General features: G+C 41.9%; 2 protein-coding genes across 6 annotated transcripts in view; one reads left to right on the plus strand and one right to left on the minus strand.

Annotated features, from left to right (window-relative positions):
• MAP3K5 (mitogen-activated protein kinase kinase kinase 5) overlaps positions 1–14,308 on the minus strand; it is a 104,781-nt gene extending 90,473 nt beyond the window's left edge. The window contains exon 1 of one of the 3 annotated variants that reach the window (XM_026121280.2): positions 13,311–14,308. In XM_026121280.2, coding sequence (XP_025977065.1) covers positions 13,311–13,728 — 418 coding nt within the window. In that variant the 5' untranslated portion in view covers positions 13,729–14,308. The remainder of the gene's footprint in view (positions 1–13,310) is intronic. The other 2 variants (XM_026121295.2, XM_026121287.2) reach the window with 2 other exon arrangements.
• A 396-nt stretch (positions 14,309–14,704) lies between these two features.
• The window catches only part of PEX7 (peroxisomal biogenesis factor 7), a 55,311-nt gene continuing 45,082 nt past the window's right edge, over positions 14,705–24,933 (plus strand). For 2 of the 3 annotated variants that reach the window (XM_026121316.2, XM_026121323.2), the window contains exons 1-3: positions 21,065–21,304; positions 23,020–23,077; positions 24,232–24,382. In XM_026121316.2, the coding sequence (XP_025977101.1) occupies positions 21,184–21,304; positions 23,020–23,077; positions 24,232–24,382 (330 nt within the window). In that variant the 5' untranslated portion in view covers positions 21,065–21,183. Of the gene's footprint in view, positions 15,040–21,064; positions 21,305–23,019; positions 23,078–24,231; positions 24,383–24,933 lie in introns of those variants that run through there. The other variant, XM_026121338.2, reaches the window with a different exon arrangement.

Here is a 24,933-nt window from a genome sequence, read left to right on the forward strand (position 1 = left end):
GAAAATACATGGATACAAGGGCCAGCACATTAAACCAGGAACCAATTTTTCCACTACTGAACATAGCTTTTACAATAACGCTAGTTCAAATTAAGCTCCTGAAACTCTATTTATTCCTTTCACAGTCCAGCCTCTTCATTTTCCACACTGAAGGCTTATTACAAGGCTTTCCAATGTAGCAGCAGTAATTCAAACAATTATAATATGCTGAAATTAATCACTGAAAAATATTAGATCTTTCATCAAAAGAGGAACAGAGAGGTACTCTCTCAGTTACACCTTACAGTTGGACTCCAAATCCAAATGTACTAAAAGGGACACAAAAATGTTTACATTGTGTCAGTCATGACTTTTTGCACCTTACATGTAGAGACAAAGTAATTTATGATCTGTACTGGAAATGACACTTACTGCTCTACTGGCTATCTAGTTCTATAAAGTGTTTTTTGGAGAGTTTTTTTTTCCCCCTCTACAGGCAGCACATATTAGCAGATTATTCCATTGATGACTACTGAGGCCTAAGATTTGCAATAGCCACTCACTGCCATTCTTTATGCTTGGGTGTTACAGAAAAGAAACCTGATTTTGGAAGCCAAGGTAACAAGGTAGCCACTAGGATTGTGTACTGACAGATACAATAGCTTTAACCCACCTCCATGGGATACATATGACAGAGCAACTCTGCAGGTCTCCAGCCGCAACGCCAGCTTCAAATCTCTTAAACAACCACACTTGCTACACCTAAGCTAGGAAACCAGTAAATCAAAGCTAATTGATTAAAGGTGCCCCACACTACACTCTTGCATGAGGACCAAGCGACATGGAAAGGCCTACATCTATATTAAGCTCTCCTACCCTCAGATGACTGCCTTCAAACTGCCTACTGGGAATGCTCCAAACCTACAAGCAATCATTTGAGATCACGTACCAAAAATGTACTAAAACCATGCCAGGAACCGTTCTAACAGTTTAACAGCATACACCACAGAGTCCTGGTAGTCACAGATCTTCTGTGGCGCTGTTCCATCTGCTAGCAGAGACCCAGAATCTTTGAACTTCTAGTTGCTGGGATGTCCTGAAGTTTCTGTTCAAATCCAGAGCAAAACCCAAACAATGTTTTCAAGTTTACAGGAAAAATGAAAGTTTCTGAAAAATATCAGGTTGAAAGCACAAACAGATGGCACAGTCAACATGAAATATAGTCATTAGCCACCCTTACTGGAAGAGAAAAGGGTATGAAGCAACCCACAACTAGACAGGATTAAGAATAACATGAAACCACATCTTTAGGCAATCTAAACTCAGGTTGCTGCAGTCCCACCTCTGGTCTGTCCTCTGGAACTCATGCTGAAACACATTCAGTCAGTTCAGAGAACTTACTTGGTTGCAAGCTAAGCAAGAAAGAAAGAAAAAAAATTAATTATCAGTCAGGTCAGCTCCCTGACCTGCCTCACCATGAAACCACATGAACACTAAAAGCAGCACAGGAAAGAACTATGTCAGTACAGTTTTTGACCCCACTTAAGCTGTCCCTCATAGGGGTATAACATGTTCTTCAACTGTTCTGGCAGTCTTCTCTAGTGAAAATAACTCCACACAAAATCGAGCTTTATAATCTTTCTTTCCTACTAATCACTGCAATTAGAGACATGCCTCGATACTCTCTTCGAAGGATGATTCTCTTCTCTGATACTGATATGCATATTGCGGTGATTGTCATCTTACTTGTACTTATTTCTTTATCGGCACTACAGAATCTTGCCAAAATAGGCCATGCCAACTAGGCCTTTTAGTGCTGGAGGTCTGACACAGTTCTACTGCAACTGTACTGTTAGAAGATCCTACAATAGTAGTCCTAAATCGATAGCTTCAATTCAGAATATCCACTGAATAAATAATTTCTTACAAACTGATTTGAATCCTGAAGACTGGCACCTGCCAGTTTGCAACCAGTTAGCATAAACCAAAATCCACCAAAAAAACAGTCTTGGGAAGTCTCCAGTGGAAAAATTTCCTGGTAGGCAGCTATTCTTAAAGTACTTATACTAAGAAGAAATAGAGACACTTTTACTAAGAAGAAATAGAGACAAAATATCAGGTTGTCAACACACTGATAACTCAAAACAAGGACACTTCTGGGACACAGCAGAAAACAGACCAAAATGCAAGCAGTTAAGCAACAAACGGGACTGGAAGTCTTCCAGTTATACACCCATCTGGCAGGGTTTGCAACAGAAGCTCTTGCTTTAGTTTTAGTACATTTTCCTAGTGCTATTATTGCATTTTGTCCCTCTTGCATCAGCTGGAAATGGAATCTCACAGGTTCTGATAATAAGGATTCCTGCCAACAATCCTGTTTGCTTGTTTCTTTTGCAGAACATTTTTATAATGTGTATTTTTAAGAATTTCGCCCTTTTCCTCAAAATTGTGAAATGCTCCCAGGTCTGTTGAGATACTTAAACCAAGTTAAAACTACAAGAACTTTTATTGTTATTAAACCTCAGAGAAACTGGTGCAGAGTAAACCTTCAATACAAGCTCTTTGAGCAGCAGCTAAATCCAGCCTACAAGGCACTGACAACTTACCTGCCAACAGAGAAGACTGCCATACACCCCAGGACAGGTCCTGCAAAAGCATCATGCAGTCTACATGCTAGACAGTGCTGCACACGTCAGGTCTAGGCTGGGAGAAGGGTGGTCCAGTACCCAGGCTGCACCACCCGTCACCAGCTCCTCCTACTCATGCCAGAGGGCTTCCTGCCTCATGCAGAGAGGTTCAGGAAGGACTGTCTCTTCAGGTACAGACCTGGACACAGCAGTGCCACGTGAAGTCCAGACTTCACCACTGCATAAGGCTTTCTGTGGCCGCAGTAAGTCAGGCTATACCCTGCTGCCCTTGAGATTGGGTGGCACAGGGAAAGGCAGACAGCGCTCTGCTCACTCTGATCTAGGGGCAGAAAGGTACATACTCCCTCATGAGCAGACCAGAAGCAGAGTGCTGCAGTATCCCAGCATTTCCTCACAGATAACAGCACTGGCCACGTGAGCCAAGGGAAGGGTAATGCCTGAAAAGCCTGCCTTTTTTCCCCCCTCCTCCCTTTAGAGCTGCAGCACTAGGGAACATGCTCTTTTCCCCTCTACACACACCCCCATAGAGTGCCTAAAAAGATCCTTGCTTTGTACAGCAGGTTCAGCAATACTGTATTTATACAGGATATTTCAGAAGTGCCACTTTTTTCTAGTCTGCCCAGCAATCTTCTGTATGCTTCATATGCACTACACTCACTATGCCCACAGTTATTACTCCTAGTTAATAAATCAGGAAAATCTCCAACTTAGTGACAACCCTTAAAGACACAAAAGGACTAAAATACGCTCAGAGAGAAATATAATGAAACAAGAACCACCAAGCTTTTGAGCTATACAATTTCAAAATAAAAAAAAAAAGAAGTTTTGTTCCACCATTAATGAACATATACTCACAAAAAGTGGTTATGGAAGGTAGCATGGCATGACTTCCTCTGCAAGACAATAAGACAGCCTTGAAACATAATAATATACACATATGGAATGAATAATCAGGGAAGTTTAACTCCTGAAATAAGTTTTACCATCATAAGCCAATGAAAATAATTTTTGTAGCAGCTTGCATGATTTGCAAGTTACTGAAAACATTTCCAAGAGACTACATGTTGCAGGTCTCCAAGTATCAAATTAAGTAAATTTATTATTATAGGAAGTACCAGTGGAGTCCAGCTCTACAGAAAGCAAAAAATAAAACTGACCTCAAGGAAACAGATAATACAAGTAAATATTATTTGAGTTTATTTGCACAGGTAACAGCCACTTAATTTCTAGTGAACACGATCAATCTAGTGTTACCAATTCTTTTGCAATTGCATGTTCCTGGGATTCTGATGGTGTTTGGACCTGACCAAATTCCACTCCTAAGGAGCCTGGGAAGGATTCCCAGCTCTTCACACCAACTATGTGGCAAAAGCTCTCCACTTCCAACCGTGACTTGGAAGACAAGACTGTGTTCAGGAAACAAACAGCTTCTGCCCATCTCCCCAAATGCCACATGTCACTTACAACAATCACATGGGCTGCAAGGAACGAATGAAGAAAGGATGCTGCACATACAAAAAACCTGGCTTTCACCAGCATGCCATGTTATAGCCACCATGTGAAAGCAGAATGAATAGTCAGTATACATACATGACTGAAGTCAATCCATTTTCACATGAATTATCTGGAAAGTTCACACTGGAAGTCTGAGAAGCCCAATCTTAGATACTGCATTGAAAGGCAGTAATAAACCAGTGAGACATGAAATTAAGCCATACTTCAAGCACCAGCATGTCTCCCCTCACAGATATTTTTCTGAAGAGAAAGAACAGTACCGTCATGCTTTTAAAAGTGCGTGCATCTGTAAAAATCATCTGGAAGGTGGAGCAGAGGAAGTAGGAACTTTAATCTGTGGGTGTGCCTCTATGGTGGAGTTAAATGAGGCACTTGGCTACTGTGTCTATGAAACTAGATAAATTTATCCCAGGCATGCAGGGCCACACTTCAGAATCATAAATGAATTACTATAGTCTCATGGGTGTTTCTTTCCTTTGTTCATGCCTCAGGGCTTTCGGAGGCTTTTTACTCCTGCAGATTGCAGAACTCACTTCTGTTGGAAAAAGAGAAGTCAAGGTAAGGTGCTGGAAGACTTCAAGCTCTTGACAATTATCTAATCTGCATTTTCACACTACACGTTTCAGTCTATAGTCCCTGGTGAACCTGGAAGTACGTATTGAAAGCATCATTATACCTGTATCAGACACTGATTGCAAAAAGGGAAGAAGATCAGACAAAAATCTCTCCAAGCGCTGTGGATAACTCCTCTGTGAAGACATCACTAAAAAGCTGTCTTTGCCACTGGCAGTGACAGCTGCTTACTTACCCAAAGCACGCTCTCTGCAAGAGACATCCACTGATGCCATCAGCAAGAAAGTCCCAGAGCACCTCATTCATTTTATTATAATAAGTGAGAAACGCAGAGCCAGATTTTCACAAGGGTATGTAGTTGCTAAATCAAAATAAATGTTTCTTGTGGGATTTGTAGGAGTGCTGATTCCCACTGATTTCAAATGAGACAGTCTGTGGGAAATCTTTAAGGCCCATTCAGCATCTAGCTGCATCTAAATGCATCTTAAAGACTATTCATAATGGTAGACACAATTTAGAACAGAATTCAACTCTGGCATGCCGCTGTTACTAGCCTCATCAGCAGTTCTCCATAATCGAGAGAATGATTATATTTGCTCCAGTCAAGAAATAAATTTAGTCCTCAGAGGGAAAAAGTAATATACAACAAAAATAAGCAACTTGTGCTCGTATTATGCCAAGCTCAGTCTGAGGGTTTATTTTCTCTTGGAATACAAACAATTACAAACTTCACACAGATATCTACCTATCAATAATTACCTGCAAATTCCCAACTGTCAAAATAGATTCTACTGTCATCTGTCACACATGCTCTCCTGCAAAAGATGACTTCATTCAGTGCTTCTTACATCTACCTCATTCAAGCAAATGCTGTATTTCTGAATATATCGGTGCATCTGATTATAAAACCCTAGACACACCACACAAACTTAGGGGCAGGAAACCACTGTAAACAGTAGATGTTCTGGGGGAATCTGAAGCAGGGAGCCTGTTATGAAAGAAGAGGATTCCAGCAGGAGCTTCCTTTTTATTAACCACACACATGCAAAACCCACATTGATGCTGAGCTGCAGAGTTTTTTAAGTTATATACAAATATAACTTGCAGGTGCCCTATGCATGAAAATACAGCAGTTCTAGAAAAAGCAATTGTTCCAAAGGGCTAGAGACAAAGGGGATAACTTTTAAATAAGCTATAGAATACTGCTAAAAGTGAGCTCTTCTCTACTGTGAGACAGAAGAAAACAACCTGGCATAAAACAAACTTTCATTTGCTTAACTTCATTTTGTTCAAGAGCATAACAGACTGGAAAATTCACTGCCGAAAATAATGGTGCTAAATGACACATTAGGCTTTTTATATTTCTCACTTGATCCTTTAGGCATTTACAACACAATTTGTTTCACTGTGCTGTCACTTGTTACATATATGCAGTTCTCTGTTTTGTGCTTCTTTACTTTAGAAAGTGACTAAAAAGAGAAGTAAACTTCTTATCACGGCTGCAGTAAATTCAGGAGTCATTTCTGTATGACACATCCTGTTCGGAGCTACAAAAATGTAAACTGCAAAAAAATAAAGCAGTCAAAGGCTTCCTTCTGTGTTACACTCAAAAAGCATTCATCTAGCTTCATCCAGCCTTTCTTTTTTCCCCACTGGAGAACAACATGACGTTCTGTCATGTTGTCCTCTCATACGGCTGTCTCATAATGTGTTTTACATCTCTACCAAATTTAAGAGACCACAATAATTTCATAACCTGCATTTCTCCCGCTGTTTTCATGTGCAGTGCATAGTATTCTATCATATTGCTGCACTTCTTACGCAACCATCTCACTGGTACCACCAGCAGATTTAGTAAATAAGCACTACAAGAGCATACCCATAGTATTACTTGCATTAGAGCACCAGCTGGAGATTCACGCCAGAACCAGGGCTTCTGTGTCCAGAGGATCACTGCTAGAGGCTTTGCAAGCCTCTGGGCCTGGGAAGAGCTGGGAGGAAGCTCTTGCTGAGTGGCAGAGCTACAAAATGCTAGGAGAGGCCACTCACAAAGTTTGAAAGAACACTCAGGTCTCCTAGTCAACATTATCTTCATACTTCTACTGTGCTCCTCCTAGCTCAGATAAACTAATAGGATACTAGTCTTCCACTCACCTATTGACAAGTAGTCTAATGGAAGCTATACATACAGTATCAATATTGGAATCTGTTTATAAGGTTTACAGCTAGCCCAGCAATGGAAATATTACTTTGTGAATATGCTATTTCAAATGCCATAGTTTCCTTGCAATTTAACAAAAGTTCTCCGATAGCACTAACCATGAACACACAAAACCTTCATATCAGCCTTTTTTTCCCCCAAACTCATCTTTGCCTGTTTAGTTATACATGTAGACAACATTCAGTTGCTTCATAATAAAATAATGTTATATGCTGAAGATATCCCATGCATTTGTTTTAGGTTTCTAATGCTGCCTCCTAGCAGAGTCTGGAGCTCAATAGCCAAATTTAAAAGGAGCTTCATAACCCAGCCTTCTTTGACCCCATTTAACGGTAACAACATATGTTATGCACTCAGACACAAAGATTCTGTACTGTAATACTTCACAACCCTTACATATATATCTTAGAGTCTGGCTGTAATATCAACTCCATTCTGTACACCATTCGCATTAAGTTATTTGGTATTTTTTGCTCCAACTCATCGCTCAGAACACAGTGCTATGCAAAAAACCAAATCTCTTTCAACATGAATTCCACTGACACCGCTACTAGATTTATATGTTTGTTTGTTTTAAGGTAGTTGCCCTTGATTCTGAAATCGGACAAGAATAATGCATCAGGATAATTTCTCCTGCTATGTAATGAGAACTATTATTTTGTACAGCGACTCTCTAGGGGGAGAGGGAGAAGAAGTGTCCAAATAGTAAAAAACGTGATGGATGCAAGTGCTGCATATTCACAGAAAGAATGTGCAGCATTTGAAGTGTCTGACGAAACCCTGTTAGTGAAATTTAAAAAAAAAGAGAAAAGAAATCAGGAAGTACAGAGAATAAATTTGTGAAGAAACTTATTGTTTTGAAAGACAGGCAAAGTGGAGTGGGATAACACTCGCCGTTACTCTCTCTCTGGTACTCTAAACAGCTAACACTGTGGAAAGCATGTCTTTTTGTACCAGGGAAAACACTTAAGCCAGCTTCTTGAAATCAAAAACATTAGTTTTTTTTTTAATCACCTCCTTTGAATAAGAGGAGAGTCTGCACTGGCATGTTGCAATCACAGAACTTCCACAAAACTTGTATTAGGCAAGAAATAAAAACTTTTTTTTGTTCAAAGCCTGAAGTGTTTAGCATGCTAAATAAAGGATTCTTGAAATTTAGCATCTCTAAAAATAAGTAAGAGGAAAATGCAGGAACGCAGATGAGCTCTGGTACTGCTTTACTTCATTTCTATGTCCTTGTAAATGCTTAAAAGTGCTATCCACACAAGTTCTGTGAAGTATGCAGAAAATAATTTAGATGCAGAACATCTTCCAAGCAAAGGTCACTTTTACATAAGTGACTGCACTGGCTCTCTGAAGATTTGTCTTTTGGGACCAGGATTCTCCAAGTATATTGCAGTAAATGTTTTTAAGCCCAGTGCACTGGCACCAGCTTTCTAGCCCAAACCTACATGAATTCCAAAAACAACTATGTTGAATTCCAGAAACAGTGATATGAAGCTAAATCCATTATCTGTTATTTGATGAACTCTATTATCTTATTTATTCATAGCTACTACAAGGAATTATCTCAATAGCTTCACACAACATTGTCAGTACAAAACAATATTGCAAGGCCCACTGACTCATGAAATATGAGTGTAAGAAGCTAAAATAAAAAAAAATCTCCTAATATAACACAACAAATAAAGTTACATGATATTTGTATGATAAGCACATCAATCAAGATGTTGAACTTTAGAACAAGCTTAAGACGAGCAACTGCACAGATCTGAAACCCCAGAGCCTCCTCAATCATTGACTTTGTGATCTTTCGTATCTTCCAACGGTTCCCCTGTGAGATCGTACACAGAGTCTGCAGAAAGCTTCATATATTGTGCTTCTGACTCTCACAGAATTGCCATTCTTCCAAAAAACTTAATTTAACTAAATAGGGGATGAATATGCTCTATAGCTTAATCTTGCAAGGCAGACAAGGAGGTGGAACATACAACTGACAATACTAAGCAAATGGTCTCTCTATCCATGCACTAAAAGAAGTCACGCGCACGTCTGCAAAAAAAGGGTGCAAGGTACCCCAGAATAAGACAAACTGCTCCTAAGATTTCTTTCTAAATCCTCTAAATTATATCTAATTTCTCCCAAAATATGAGATTTCTAACCTCTTTAAGAGGAAAGAGCACAATTTTCACCTTTAGACTGCTGTACGATACGGATTATTCCAAAAACCTCTCTATATAAATTGTCTTGGTTTTGACAGTTGTACACGACTTATTTTGCCAATCAATTGAGCACTCGACCCTAATTCACCCAGTGCTCTAGAATCAATATAATTTAAATGTCAAATTACAAGTCAAAGGAGACATTCCTTTAAGCAACTAGACAAAAACGGGCATAATCCTAAATGCCTGTGTGAAAAAACTCACCTTGCCTTTAAGCATTTCTCTCTCATGAGGGGCTTACAGGAACAGATCTGGTAACCCAGATCACCAATTTATGTTCATTTTTCCTTTAGGGTCCTTGTTACTTTAAAAAAACAACAACAACAACAACAAAAACTTTGTTCAGTTAGTCCATGATGCATTTGTTCCTGTACAGTACAAAATGACTATTTAAAAATCTGCACAGAAATCAAATAGTCCTAATTTTAATGTCCTAAAAAAGATGATGTGAAAGACAAAATGAATTGCTTACATAAACCAAACAAACTATAACTAGTCTATATTCCTTTATGGCTCAGTTTTCAAAAGGAACTGAGAGTTAAAAAAAGAAAAGAAAAAGAAAAAAATTAACAGAACATGCAGATCAGGTCATTTTAATGTACAGAAAATGCACGGGAACAACAAATAATAATGGTTATAGTCATATGGTGTTCTAAAAGTTACTATCTATAGCATTATATAGATAGGTTTCTCTACCTTACTATTTGTTTGCATGTCTTCAACTACTTGTTTCTTTAAATATTCCTGAACCTTTTGGAAGTGAAGCTGAAGACAGACCTGTTATTTCAACTGCAGCAGTTAAATAACACAACTGAAAAAAAATCTAATCTAAATATTCTCTTTATGGATAAAATAAACCCCTGAGACAGCTGGTGAACTTCAGATACATTGAGATTTGCAATAAATCAGACTAGATTTTCTCTTCTCACCTTAGTATCTAAGTGGAGGAAAATACAAGAAATGCTGAAGTGTCTATTTTTGTCAGATACTTTTTTCCAGTACTTACTAGGGCTGATTTAACACTTGCTTCTTAAGAATCAGTTTTTTTCCAAAAATCAAGAGGAGTTTAAACCATGCAAGCACAAACGCTAGAACAGGCCAATTCTTAACTATTTTGTGCTGAAATGGTTCAACTATACATAACTAAGACCTATTCACTAATCATATGCATTGCTAATTATGTCTCAGCATTTAAGGACCATCAGTTGACTGAAGCTAGCAGAACAAGATTATTAATAGGCTAATCTATGTTAGAGCGGATGAGGAGTATTTACATCCAAGATTAGATTTTATTTAATACTTCTTGGAGTAGCGAAAGGCATGAAGTAAACCTACATCCGAGGTCACCAAGAGTTCAGACTATGTCATATAAAGCAGAGACGAGATATTTAAAAAGGAGAAACTGATAATGGACAGATATACTAGATCTGCTGCTTCCCCATCACAGTTGACTTGCATGCATTACAAGACTTGAGAGGTATTACTGTTTCATTTAATTCAAAGCTTGAATTTCCAAACCTCCACGCAGTCATTACTTAGTCCTTTAAGTCCAGTAAGACTTGGTCACTTGAATAAGAGTTACTTAATCTGAAAGTATTTGTAATGATAAATCCTTACTTGACGTTCAGTCATAATGTACTATTTTCATGCACGTCATTTTATTTAAATAATATAGTGGGCAGAGATTCTTTATTTGTATTACTACTATCATCATCTTCAATCACTGAAAGCACATAGCAAGAGACAGGACAATAAGTGAAACGGGGAGATAGTTGATATTTACTTGTCACCTACATATGCTTTTCGATTTTTTTTCCCAGTTAAAAAAGTCTATGCAAGACTTACACCCTGATCCCCATTTGCATTCTTCAGCTGACATAGCTGCAGCTTTTTAATGCTGTCTTGTTCCCAAACTGATAGTCATTTTTTACTAGCTTAAAGTTTCTGGAGAACAACTAGTTCTTAAAAATATATTCGGTAAATAAAAAATGGCAGAAATAAGGAAACAAGTATGAAAACATTCAGCTCTTTCTAGACCCAAGTTCCAACCTCAAAGTCAACAGCACAAAACAGTTTTTGGATAACAGCTGGTTCATGACTCCTCAGCTCAGACCGTACAGAGTAAACTGGAAGCAGACACAAACTTGTTCTCATGTCCTGTTCTTTTCAGCCGAGAAGCTGGATGTTTCTCTCATTTTGCATGTTTATGGGCTTTGCTACTAAAGCAGAATGGCAAGGTATTTTTCCAATTTTGCAACACTTTGATTAAGTTCCCATAACCAAACAGTACAGAAAGAAAAAGCAATGTTTTCACACTTACACAGCTTGCTCAAAAGCCATTGAAATAAGCAATGCTGTATTACATAAGTGTGCAGTTATGTAGTGCTTTATGCCAGACGCCTACTGGCAGAATTAAAGGGGCCCACTTCCAAGTCAAATCTCCCGTTACAAGAAAAGCCTCTGTGAACTACTGAGACCCAGCCCATTGTAGAGTCCTGAGTGCAAAAACTAAGTTAAGAGGCACGCACAATAAAATAAAATAAAATATCACAGATAACCCAACTCTGTGAGCTTGTTGTGTCAGCGCTTCCACAAGGAAACAAAATGAGACCCTTAGGTTTTAACTGCCCAACAACTAACAGGTGGCAGGGTTCTTAAAATCTGGTCTCTCTATTCTGCATGGGAACAGTGTAAGATCCATACCAAAACTCTGTTCCTTCCTATTTCCATTTGCTAGCATAGTTCCTCCGACTTCTGAAAATATTAATTCTCAAGGCACAGTGCTGTAGAAGGTGCAAGGTAACAGGAGTGACTACATGCTCCAAAACCATCCATCTTTCATTGAACTGAAAGCAACAGTCCATGAGGCAAAGTTTTTGGAGTTTCAAAGAAATGACATGCATATGCATGTTCATGCTGAAGAGACTTTTGTGGAAATGGCCTACAATCCAGCCAGATTCTTTTTTCTTTTCTTTTTTTCCCTCCTCCAGGAATGTTAGCCAAAACTTTTGAAGTGTCCTTTTGCCAGTGTATTCCACACACACAGAAACACACCACACAGCAGGCTTAAAATCCTGGGTCAAGTCAAATTGCTGCTTCTACTTTTTTTTTTTTTAAGGCAAAAAGACATTTTTAAAGTCTTTATGAATCTAGTTAGCAGCTGTTCTTATTCTCCATTCATCTTATACTTCTGTTAATAAAAAAAAGAAATACAACAGTAGGAAGCTTTTGGTTATTATTTTAAAAAATGCGGCGAGGTAAATCATAACAGACAATCTAGGGTCACCATGGCTTCAAATCAAGGAGCTGCAATTTTAGTGCTATGAACGCAGGCAAACTGGGGTGAGCGGATGCAGCACAGGGATGTTGTTGCCAGCTGACTGGATCAACGCACTTTGTTCCACCCCATCCATCATAAACCTTTCATGCAACCAATATTCGGAGCACAAACTTCAAACACAAAAAATACACAGAGCATCCCAATTACGCTGAATCTACCGCACCAAGTTGCTGGGCCCCTGCAGCAACTAGCCACTTCAACCGCAGCTCAGCATTTTAGCAAAAAACTGCCCCCCCTGTGCTTTGCTATGGTGATCGTGAGATCAGAGGTCAGGTAGTGGTTTATGCACAGGTTAAAAAAAAAATAAATAAAATAAACAAATCACGAGCTCTTGCAGCCCTGACAACTGCTGATTCACGGCACACTTGCCGACAGAGTTTCTTCTCCGAAACACATTAGCAGAGGAGAGGAAAAAAAGAAAAGAAAAAAAAAGCATGACATACTTTGGCTGCTCCACGCAAGCGGACGGCGCGCGGGGAGCCGCGGCCCCGAGGGCTCAGCCCCAGCGCAGCGCCCAGCACCGCCGGAGCGGGCAGGCGGGCCGCGGTAACCGCCGGGCTCGGCGTTTGGGGCGGGGGGGACACACGAGCCCTCCTTCGGGCTGCCAGGCAGCGGGAGCCCGGGGGAGCCGCGCCGGGGCTCGGCGACCGGAGCTGACCCCAGCGCGGGGGGGCCGCGGCGGGCCGAGGACAACCCCTGACTGGCCGCGCCCCTCCCGCCGGGCGCAGCGGCGAGGCGGCGCGGGGCCGCGCCCGGAGCGGCCCGGGCCGCGGCAGGCGGGGGGCCGGGCGGCGGCGCGGGCGGGGTCTCACCTGCGTTGTAGAAGCGGTCCAGCACCGCCGTCTCGCCGAAGTCCAGCTTGCCGAAGTGCAGGGTTTCCAGCGTGGCGCCCACCACCTCGCACGCCTCCCGCAGGCTCTGCAGGGCGCCGCTCTCCGCCGCCAGCAGCGGTCCCTGGCTCGGCTCGTTGATCACGTAGGTGACCGCGGTCCGTCTGCCGCCGCCGCCCTTGGCCCGCGCCGCGATGCCCGAGCCGGCGGGGCAGGCGGCGGCAGCGCCCTCCTCGCCCCACAGCGTGGTGCCGGCCGGCGGCGCAGGCAGGTCGGGCAGGAGGCTGCGGGCACCGTCGGCCCCTTGCGCCCGCCTGCCGAGCCCCTCCTCGCCGGGGGCGCCGCCGCCCGGAGGGCTGGGCACCGACAGGCTGATGATCCCCTCGCCGCTGTCAGTCATCCCGGCGGAGCCGCCGCCGCGCGTCCCGGGCTCTGCTCCCGCGGCCGCGGTTAGGCGGATGCCATGCTGCGCCGCCCGCTCCGGCACGGACACGGTCCTGGCGCCCCCGCGCGCTTCTGCCGAGCTGCCCGAGCGGAGAGGCGGCCGGGCGCAGGCGAGGGGCTCCCGCTCAGAGGCTAGCGGAGGCTGCCGCAGGCAGGGAGATGAGCGCAGCCTCCCTCAGCACCGGCGCCCGGCACCATCGCGCGCCGCTCCCTTCTCCCCCGCCGCCCAGCGGCGTCACCTGCCGGGGCTACCTGGCGAGCCCGGCCCGGCAGCGCGGTTCTGCTCCCGCCGCCGCCGCCGGGGTCCCCCCGCCGCGCCTCAGCCCCGAGCGTCGCTCTCCTCCGGCCGCCTCGGCCCCCAGCCTCTCCCGGGAGACGCCGGGCGAAATTACTTGGCCGCGGGGAGGAACCACTTGTGGGATTGCTATTAGGCGTCCCCGATTTAGCCGAGCGACAGCTGCAAAGCTACTCGCCGCCCGGGCAGAGGCGGCCCGCGGCCACCAGGCTCCTCCTCTCGCCCCGCCTCCGGCCAGAAAAAAAGCAGCCCTCGCCGCGCTGCCGGAGCAGCGGCCCGGCCCTGCTGGGGGCATGTTGGGGCTAGCGGGTTTCGGTTAGGTCGTAAACGGTGGGAGGAGCCGCTGTGGGCAGCGGTGGGTTTTGCCGAGCGGAGGTGGGGAGCCTCGCCTCGCCTCGCCTCGCCTCCCCTTCCCGGGGGGTGGCAGCGGCCGGGCGCCGGGCTGGTCACCGGCCCCGCAAAGCGCCGGGCGGGGGCGGGGAAGGGGCTGCCGCCGCCGCCGGTTGGGGCCGGACGCGTCCGGTTCCGGGCTCGCGCTAGCCCTGTGGTAACGGCCGGCGGGGGCGGTTGGCGGCGGGGGGGAGGGTGGAGGATGCCTCTCACGCGGCGGTTCCTTCCCCCCTGTGTTCCAATAGTTTTATTTTTAATGCTGCTTGTAAAGCGAACCTGTGTCGGGCAGCACGAGTGTGCTCCTGGCAGTGCTTTAAGCTGATGGATTCTGATTGTGTGTCCCCCAACGCTAACAGCTGCCGAGGCGAAATCGGCTCTGACTTGCCTGAAGTTTTAATACGTGCTTTTACCGGCAGATGGTACTTTAACTTAAATAAACCCATATTTGCATACAACGAAGTCATGTGTAATGGCTTCCGTGCTCCGAAGAGCCAAAGGGAATTTTGCCATTTACTTCAAGATTGCTCCTGTTGCTCTGTTTTTGTGATATGCAGGTCTTAACTAGACTGTCAGGGCTTAGGGGTAAGTGAGCAGCTTTGTGTGTTTGCACAGAGTTGAAAGTGTTGTCAGGATTTAATAATCATTAACCCTTGTCTTCTGCTTTTCTTCCTGCTTAAACCCTGCTCTCTTTGTGTTCCTGAATGGCCTTAAGTTGACTGAAGGTTTTGCGGCTGCTTTTGGCAGTACCTGGCTCGTACTTTTAAAAAGTGCTGTACTTTGGATCTGGAGGGCTAGTCTGTATTTTGATTAAATATATTGTGTTGTTATATTCACCTGCAGCTTGTCTTTCATGAATGCTTTGCATTTGATATTTAACAAATACTTCTTTATGGAAAAGCAAACTAATTTGAATAACTAGCGTATCACCAAGAGGAATGTTAATTTGGTGTAGTAGTCCATCCAGTCAAGGAAGAGAAAAAGATGCCTTAAGACTTGAAATAATATAAATATATAATAAATAATGCATAATATGAACACTAAAACTTAAAAAATGCCTGAAACTTGCACATTGTGTGCAGGCCAAAAATGAATCACTGAGAAATTCAAAATGGATTTGGAAAGGAAATGAAGTTGAGTTTTGCAGTCTGTTTCTGAACAAAAATACACTGATATCCCAATGATTACTAGATTTTCTTTGGATTGGGGGGCTATATTAAGTAGATCCAGGAGAAACATGGAGGAAAAAGTGTTCTACATATTTATAGTTATGTTTATTTGTATTATCAATAGGTCCATTCCTTTAAAATTCATCTTGTTAAGACTAATCATCTTGTTGGCACTGAGCCTGTTCCTGCATCATTGTTTTCCATGACTTCTGTAGACAGAGGATCAATTCTGGACTAATTAAGTAATATTAGTCACTGCAGTACCTTCAGTAGCCCTGTTTGCTTTTGCGTTGATCATTCCTCTTTTCCAAAGAGATATGCCTGGCATTTGCTTCTGCTGATAACAAACAGGTAAATGGGGTGGGAAGATGACGAGCAAATTAAAGACAGATTTACAGGTAAAAGTTAATATTTAGTAGGTTATTGTTTCTTGCTACAGTCAGGATGGCAATCAGTGTTTTTCTAAATAATGTAGTTTTCCACAAAATACAGAATCAGTGTTAATCCATTCAACACTACAGTTATATCACATTACAGGAAGCAAGAACAATATGTCTCTGTGTTCTGTAGAACAACCCATGTTTGTCAAGCGCAGAAGGAAGTCATTGGCTGAAAGAAAAGGGAAGAAGCATGCTATTTCACTTAGTATTACTGACTTGTAAGCCTTACTTCGTTATTAATACCTTGTCCATTCCATATTCCAGAAAGTTTCTTTTCTATTGATTTGTATGGGAGTGAGGTTGGACCTGTAATTGAAAAAAACACTCCATTAATATGGAATAATAGACACATTGTCTATGCTTTTATAAAGGAAAAGCATTTTTTTAATCTGTTAGCTCCTTGAAGTGAGCAATCATACGTTTAGGAGCTCTTCAGTTTGGATGTTTGATTAGGGGATGATCATTCAAAGGACTCTTAACCGAAGTAATATCCTGTTTGTTATCAGAAGTACACTTGCTTTGTTCACTTGTTTTTTGGGTGCTGTACAACTAACATTTTTAGTACCAAGTATAAAATATGGCTTTGCTCCCACTGATTTTTTTGGTGGCAGAACTTTTAACAAGCAGTTAGATGTAAAATTGTTGATCTAGGAACCCTTTCTTCATTATATGCTTTTACAGCCATGAATCATTGACCTCTAGATTTAACCAAATTATAATTTTAACATCCAAGAATTTGCTGATTTTATTAGTTTCAAATGTAAGTGCAATTTTTGAGTGTCAAACAGCATATGACAGACACCACAGATTTGATTTAGTCACTCATACTAGTAATAACAAGATCCAAGTCAAAAAAAGGTAGTTCCCCTGGATATGTTCTGATCTATAGAAATGAAATCTAAAACACATGTACAATGAAAAAGACTCTGTCCAAATTACATTTTCAATGTATTATGGCCTTCAGTGTCCAGCAAGGTGGGGAGAAAAAAGATCCTAGACTACTATGCCTATTGAGTTTTCTTGATGGTTATTGGGTTTTTAAGTGGCTGCTAAATTTCATCCATATTTTAAGACCTTCTTATCTAACTATAGGACAACATACAGAAATGAGAGATTGGAGATGCACTGTAAATTTTCTCACTAATAAGCAGGAGGAAAAAAAAGTTTGCAAAAACAGAGTCCAATATGTTTGCGTTATGGGTGAAAAACAGAGCATATAAAGAAACTTTTGGATACAAAAATCCAAATGAGACCTTGAAAGTACACATACTAATCCTGTTTCCATGGGCTTTAGAACAGAACTCTCACAAGCAACTAGATATGATTACTGAAATAAGCAAATTGTTCTTAAAAGTTAAATCTTCTGCAAAATGAAAGTTAGACTAAGTATATTACTGTAGACAATTAGAGGTATCCTTTATTTTTGATAGGGAGAGGGTAGTATTTTGTTAACAGGGTGCCAGCTGCCAAGTTTAAAAAAAAAAAGGTACATCTAGAATGGGACTAAACCTGTAAAGGAGTACTTATGTACTAAGAAGCAAGTAAATAGAGATTGGTGGTCATTCTGCAGAGAGGCAGCTGATCATGTAACAGTAATAACTTGACAAATTCACCTATCAAATGATGACATGGTCCCCACAAATGGTAATCAGCTAAAACTGATGGAGCAATATGGGCATGTAGTTGGGGATAGCTATTTCATCAGTCAGGACTGCCCTTGAATCCCTTGTATTGTGAAACAACAGACCAAGTGGGGTGAAAAACGTGCCCTATGCTTACACTTCTTTTCCATGTAGCAAGTCTCACACTTCCTAAATCTCCCCATCTTTCTTCCTCCCTTCCAGTGTCTTTCCCTCTACTTACTTTTTCTGTTCTTTCAAGCCCCCAGGACAGTGTCCATGCTAACTGTGTTTTCCTTTTACTAACCTCACTTTCCCCATGTGACTCTGAGCCTTTTCCCTTTGTGTTCACTCCTGCAACTTCCTTTGTCTTCACTTTTCCCAAACTTTCAATTTTTTATGTTCACTATTGCCTGTTCTTGCGCTCTTACCAGGAACCTTGAGACATTAAATGCTTTTCTTAAGGCTTTGACTCACAGAGCCTTTTGATTATACAGGAATTTCACTTGGGAAAATCCCTACATTTCTATTAGTCAGTAAGCAGTCACTATCGTAAAAGAAAATCTTGATTGCATGAAACCTAATGGCTCTCTAACTAGAATGCAGAAAAGTTTCCTGCAGTCCCTGAGTATTTTTAATGTTTTAAACTACCTATCCTCACAGCTAAGGGAGTGGTTCACAATCTACTTTCTCTGGTAGAAAAGCTATTTTCATAATTTCTTTCAATACGTGGACTAGAGCCTTTCTGATAACCGTTTCAGGCAACCAGCAAGTTTTTTTTTAAGGATTTGTATATACAGCAGTGATCGTTACCAGCTCAACTCGCATCTAAGTTAGCTGTCAACCAGCAAGCTGAGGAAATGATGGAGGTATGTCTGTAACAGAACAGCTCAGCAGACCAGAAAGAAGGTGAACAGGATGCAGAGATACTGCTGTAAGCATCACAACTACTTCTAATGCTCACAACTACTTCTAATGCTCACAACTACTTCTAATGCTCACAAGGGATATGGCTTAGAGAAGTGCCTGCAGTATAATCATAACTGAAAGCTATATGCTAATTAGCTGGGAATTTAGTTCTATCAAGTGAGCTTGAGTTAGGAGAAAAATCTCAGTGTTGTTGGGGAATTCTGCAGAACTGTGGGATACCAATTTTTAAACGGAACATGGCTGCCATCTACTGATGCATTCTGGATACATTTGTTTTTGTCTGTCTTTGGTGAAAGGGGCTGGCTGTTGGAACACTTTCTTTGTGTCCTTCATGTTTCTTGAATTCAGCTCACCTGGTTCAGGAGGAAGTACAGTCATGTTTAGCAGTTTTGTTTGTTGGACCTTTCTCCCTGCTTGTAAAATAGCTTTTTCTTCAGTTGTTAGTGTATCTACCTTGAAATTTCCTATGTAAATACTTGCCATATTATTTTGCGTCCTACTTCTAAGAATCTTAAAAACCTGAATTCACAAGCTTTTCTGTGCAAAAATTGTTTAGGGAACTGTTACAACAAAGTAGGTCCTTCTTTCGGGATTTCCTTGTAACCCTCTCTCCATTTCTTGATATTTATGTCTACTAATTTTTTTCTAAGCTGTCTTTGAAACAGAGCTGTGCCACTCGTAAGGACTGCTTCCTGTTTGTGTAACCTCTTTGTGGAATTTCATTGATTATAAAAAGATTTGTAGGCTGCTTTGAAGATACATGTGATGAAACCTTTCCAGTACTTGAATGTACAAGTGCTAACTTGTCCATAGAGTAGCTGGAGACTACACCATCAAGCACGCGAATCCAGAACAATCCCTTGCAAAGGGCCACGTCCAGATTTACTTACTACACTACTGCAGAGGGCATGTATCTTTTTAAATGTTGTTATTGACTTCCCAATTGCAAAAGATAATTACTGTAAAAACACTTGCCCATGAGATTGTCTTGTGATCTGTATCTCTAAAAGGCATATTGATTTAAAAGGATTTCACAGAGGCTAAAATTGGTGGAATTTGACCTGCAGCAGTCAATTCGACAAGTCAATTCGATAAGACTCTTCTCTAGTGTTAAAAAAAAAAAAAAATCATCGCAAATGATGTCTCTCAGTAAATTAAGCCTATAAATTGCCAGTTGTGAGGGTGTAGGAGCTGCTGTGAAATTTTGTGCTTACTAGATAATCCAAATGATACACTACTTTGAGCTTCACTTGCACTAAGTTTGAATCCATTTTATTCTAAAGTCCTGGAGGCTGTTTGATAAACATTTGATTTCATTTTTACCACAAGATCAAAGATTTAGTAAAATTGCATAATTCAGTGATCTGAATTTGAGTGGCAGTTTAAGGAATTATATATTCATGTGGCTTTACAATAGATTTTGTAGTTAAGGTTTAGTTTTGTAGTTAAGGTTTAGTTTTAAATTTAAACGAAGAGCAGGAGTATGTAATTATCTTCCAAGATCCATGAGGTAGCTCTGATTAAATCATCTTATTCCCTTTTGCCTTACTTTCTTCATGTGTAAAATAATAATTTCCTGTCCTCATCTCTACACATGTAAATGGGTCATTATAACTTATCAGGGTAGCCTGTGTCCAACTGGAATTATCTCTGTGTGTATTTTAAAGTCCTGCATCTCACACAGGATAAAATTATCGAAAGTTGCAGCTTCTGCTCTGCTCAAATATTTTTCTAAGCCTGAACCCCTCTTCTTTTGAAAGGCAAAACTCCCACTGGCTTAATAGAAGTTGTCATCAGTATGAGAAAATTTGAGTTTGTTCATAAAAGAACCTCCATAAAGCATAGCTGCAACATGACAAAGAATGATAAATACATACATACATACAAATATATGCAGATCTGCTTAACAAATGACAGACCAAAATAGCTTGGAAGGGCTTTTTAAAAGAATGATAATATACCTTTATTCAAATACATCAACACAATGAGCTGATGTATGTCTCAAAAGGATTGTCCATGCAGTTTGGAAATCTTTTTCTCTGCCAAAGAGAATTTTGCAGAATTGTTTAGCACAAAAAAATGGGTAGTGAGTGGTTGGAGGCCTGGTCCTGGTCAGATAATCTTTAATTACATGAATCATGCAGGCATGGATATCAAAGTCTAGTTGTATCGAGTTACAAATTTGTTGTTGGGACAGCCTAAAATTACAGCTTTTCTTTGATGGAAGCAGTGAATAAAGCCGCGGGGCACACGGGACCCTGCAGGGCCTCCCAAACTGCAGACACAGCCTGCGGGAAGCCACTGAGACGGCGACTCGGCGCCTCCCGAGGAGCGGCAGCGAGGCCCGGCCGCGCCGCGCTGCCACGGGGAAGTGGGAAGGGCGCAAGGCCAGCCCGCCGCCTCTCCTTGCGGGTGGCGCGCCTGGGCCAGCACCAAAGATGGCGGCGGCGTAGCTTCAGCACCGCCCCTCGGGCGCGGGCGGCAGCTTCCGGCCGAGGCCCTGCGCGCGCGGCGGGGGTGCCGCGGCGCCTTCGTGCGGCCGCGTCTGGGCCGGGGCCCGCGAGCTGCGCTATGGGGGCGGCGGGCGGCGGGGCCCTGCGGCTGCCGGGGCTGCACGGCTACGCGGTGGAGTTCTCGCCCTACTGGCCGGGGCGCGTGGCGTGCGCCGCCGCGCAGTACTACGGCATCGCAGGTGCGGGGCGGGCAGGGGTGGAAGGCCCGCGGGGTGGCGGGGCCACCAGCAGGGCTGCCGCCCGCCCCGCTTTGCTCAGGTTTCGTTTCCGGTTTGCGCCACAGTGAGGCGCGAGGGGCGCGCGCGGTGCCCGGGCTCCGTGGGCGTTGCTGCAGCCGTTAGTGCAGCCAACGTTCCCGTTGCTCGCCCGTTTGCGGTAACGCAGCAGGGTGCCTGCGGAATGAAAACGTGTGTCTCCTTCCTGGAAGCGCGAAACGGAGCAACGTGGGTGCCGTCCTGCAGCACAAGTGTAGAAAGGGAGCGGCGCTGCTGGAGTACAACAGAAAATAAACGCTTGCTTCTTTTATTTTTATTAATAGCAGTCATTGGCGCTGTTGCCTAATGAAAAAAGTGTGGTTTGGCGCACTCGTTTGCAGGCATTTCTGGTCCAAGAACATAAACGAGACTGCCTGTATCGAGTCGTTTTGCCCTCTTGAAGCGCCATGGCAAGAGTGGCCGTCACTACCATACTCGCCTTGTGGTGGTTGTTTGCCACTTTGCTCAACTGGAGGCAGTAGCACTTGGTTTCCCCCTCCCCCCCTTTTACTGTTTATTTTACATAGTATTTTCCTTTATTTTGGCAATTATGTCTAAAGAGCATATCAGGCCTCTTTACAGTGATTACTGTGAAAGAAGCACCTCGTGTACTCAAAGAGTTCAAAGGCTGCGCAAATGTTTGCTGCTCTCAAATACCATCAATTTATGAATTGCATCTGTGTGCGTGTATACAGATAGTTAATGGCTTTCAAAGCATTTTGTGTTTTCTGTTGGTTTTGTTTTGCGTGGATTCAATTTATGCATCTGTTCCCCTCCAGTGGAATGCCATTAATTTCAGAACAGGTTGCAAATCTGATGCTTGCCCCTAAGTCTCCCAACTAGCTAGGTCTTCCTACTTAAGAAAATACAAAACAACTTCTTTTTTTTTAATAAGAACTTATCAGAGGAGTATTGACTTCATAAGAGCAGGAGTAAATGCATAGTAGAGGAGGCATACATACAGTAAATAAAATGTCTGAAAATATTTTCTCCTTAAAATTTTAATTATTCCAGTCTCGGTCATTAAGTGTTCAGAAAGGCCCTGGCAGCTCTCTGCAGTCCTGCTGAAGACCCCAGCTGAGCTTTTTGCAGTATTGGAACGTTTTTGCTTTCCTCTAGGACTATTGAAAAGCATTCATTTTAAGTAAAGTTTCTAAATGTTACTTAGATGTTACCTCAGTCGCATAGGAGAGTAGTACCTGTGTGTGTTTTCATAGAACTGATATCCTCATTTTATTTTTGGTGATCTGCGTTTGTATTACTAGGTACTCTTTTCAAAGAGAGGAAAAAAGCTGTATTTGCTGTGTTGTCAGTAGATCTAAGGAACACCAGATGGGTATGTCTGTAACATAAGGCGTATGGGTGAAACGCACTTTTTATGCTTTCTTTACAAGTGAGTTTCTTTTCCAACCTTACCTACAGGTGTACTGGAAAAAAAAAGAATATATCATTTTATAATTATAATGTTTTGGAGATGTAAAGCAGAGACAAGGAGCTGTTTATACCTACAACTAGTTACTTGTCCCGTTAAAGAAATTCAGATGCCTTCCATATTTGCACAGTATAACTACCTCAGAACACTAGCTTGCACTGGCATGGAGGAATTAGTTGTGATAATTTGTTTTATTTTGTTGTTTTAGGTTGCGGAACTCTGGTAGTACTGGAACAAAATGAAGCTGGGATTGTTCTGCTCAGAAGGTAACATAGGTTTATTTTTACGAGCTTGAAATTAGAAGTTTTAGCTTTTTAGGAGCAGTGCCTTGCCACCTAAATTTGACCCTTCCTGACTGGCTTTATTGAAAGTGGAGCAGAAGGTCCATGTGGAAAGACATGCAGGTCATTTCTAGGAGATATAATGTTCTAAGAGTTTGGCTTGTATTCTGGATGGGAGGAGGAGTGGAAAGGCTAGGAAGGAGGGGGTTTAGTACTCAGCCATCATTCACCTAAAAATGGCTTGAGGTTTAAAACAGCAATTGTTTAGATTACCCTGACAGCTGAAATAGGAATAATTAACAAACAGTGATGTAGTTTATCATATTCAGAGAAGCAATTTTTAATTCGTAATTATACATTAATACATAATTGTATTTGTAGCTGTTAAACACTCTTTTAGTTCTGCTATGTGCTCTGGTTTAGTAATGTTCATTTGTATGTTTCCAGGGACCCCACTTAACTTGTGGTAAAAAGACTGGTAATTTCCTGAGCCATGAGCTATGTCATGTTTTCTACAGAAACTTTTGGTGTGCATGCTTTTTCCTTATAATTACTGCAGGGTCCAATGAAGTTAACCTGAGCTTAGCTGAACCTTCAGAAAAAAGGGGTAAATAACTTCGTATTTACCAAAATACGCAGCATGGTCATTGGCAGTTATTGCAGAGCAGCTGACAGGTGGTATTTTTTTCTATAGGATGAATTGTTGATGTGTCAGAGCCCTTTTCAGGGAGCGTGGAGATCTTTAATATGTTCATAGCTGTCCTTCTGCTGGGTTTTCATTATGACTCAGCTTCTTATTGATGTTCTAGATTGGACAGAGCTTTTCCAAAACAGCATGTTTTATTTCCTTGTTTACCACAGTTATTAAAATTTAAGATTACAATCAGATTTGATTCTCTGTGTTGAAGATCCTTGGCTCCTCTATGCTTTAACCTAATCAGCCTGTTCTGACATATACTTGTAAAAGTTTTCATGGTATCAATTAAGTTACTTGTAAGGAGATTCACTAGAAAATCAAATATATAAAAAAGGATGTTTAGAATGGTAAAGAGGATGATTTAAAGAAATATTGTCTCTACTAGTCCAAACATTCATGTCATGCTTTCTCATGGACAAATATCTTAATTGTTCTGATTTAGTTTTGACTGGAATGATGGTCTATTTGATGTGACGTGGAGTGAGAATAATGAACATGTGCTCATCACTTCTAGTGGGGATGGATCTCTGCAAATCTGGGATACAGCTAAAACCACAGGTCCACTGCAAGTCTATAAAGAGCACACTCAGGAGGTAAATCAGGAAAACTTGAAAATTTTAATGGTCTGTCTAATGCTTGAATTATTAAAGGGGCTGTTTGTGGACTCATTGTCAAAAGTGTTTTTGTTGTTTATTTTTTCACTTTGTTTGGGTCTATGATCTGAATTTATAACTTAACATTATTTTGAGTATGAAGTGAATTACATACTGTCCATACTCATATATCTATATCCTATAGCAGGTACCACATAATCACATAAATCTAATATATTCAGAAATAGCATTTGTGGTTCCTTGCAGGCTAAGTAATCATTCAGTTGTGTGAAAGTATTGCAGCCATTCTGTTACTCTAGAGAACATCACTGAATAGGTCTAAATCAGGTGGCTGATGTATATAGCAGTATTATCTTGAGGATACAGAGTGACAGAAATTACACAGATCATTAGGACTTCTGTTGTACTCAGGAACTGCTTGTCCTTTTCCATCCTAGCAGTTGTGAGATCCTACTCAGAATAACAATAGTCAAATATTGAGAGGATGAACTTTTTTAGCCTTGGATTGATACCAGTGAATTTGATTTTTC

Source organism: Dromaius novaehollandiae, chromosome 3, assembly GCF_036370855.1.
Source record: "Dromaius novaehollandiae isolate bDroNov1 chromosome 3, bDroNov1.hap1, whole genome shotgun sequence".
In the NCBI taxonomy this organism is placed as follows: domain Eukaryota; kingdom Metazoa; phylum Chordata; class Aves; order Casuariiformes; family Dromaiidae; genus Dromaius; species Dromaius novaehollandiae.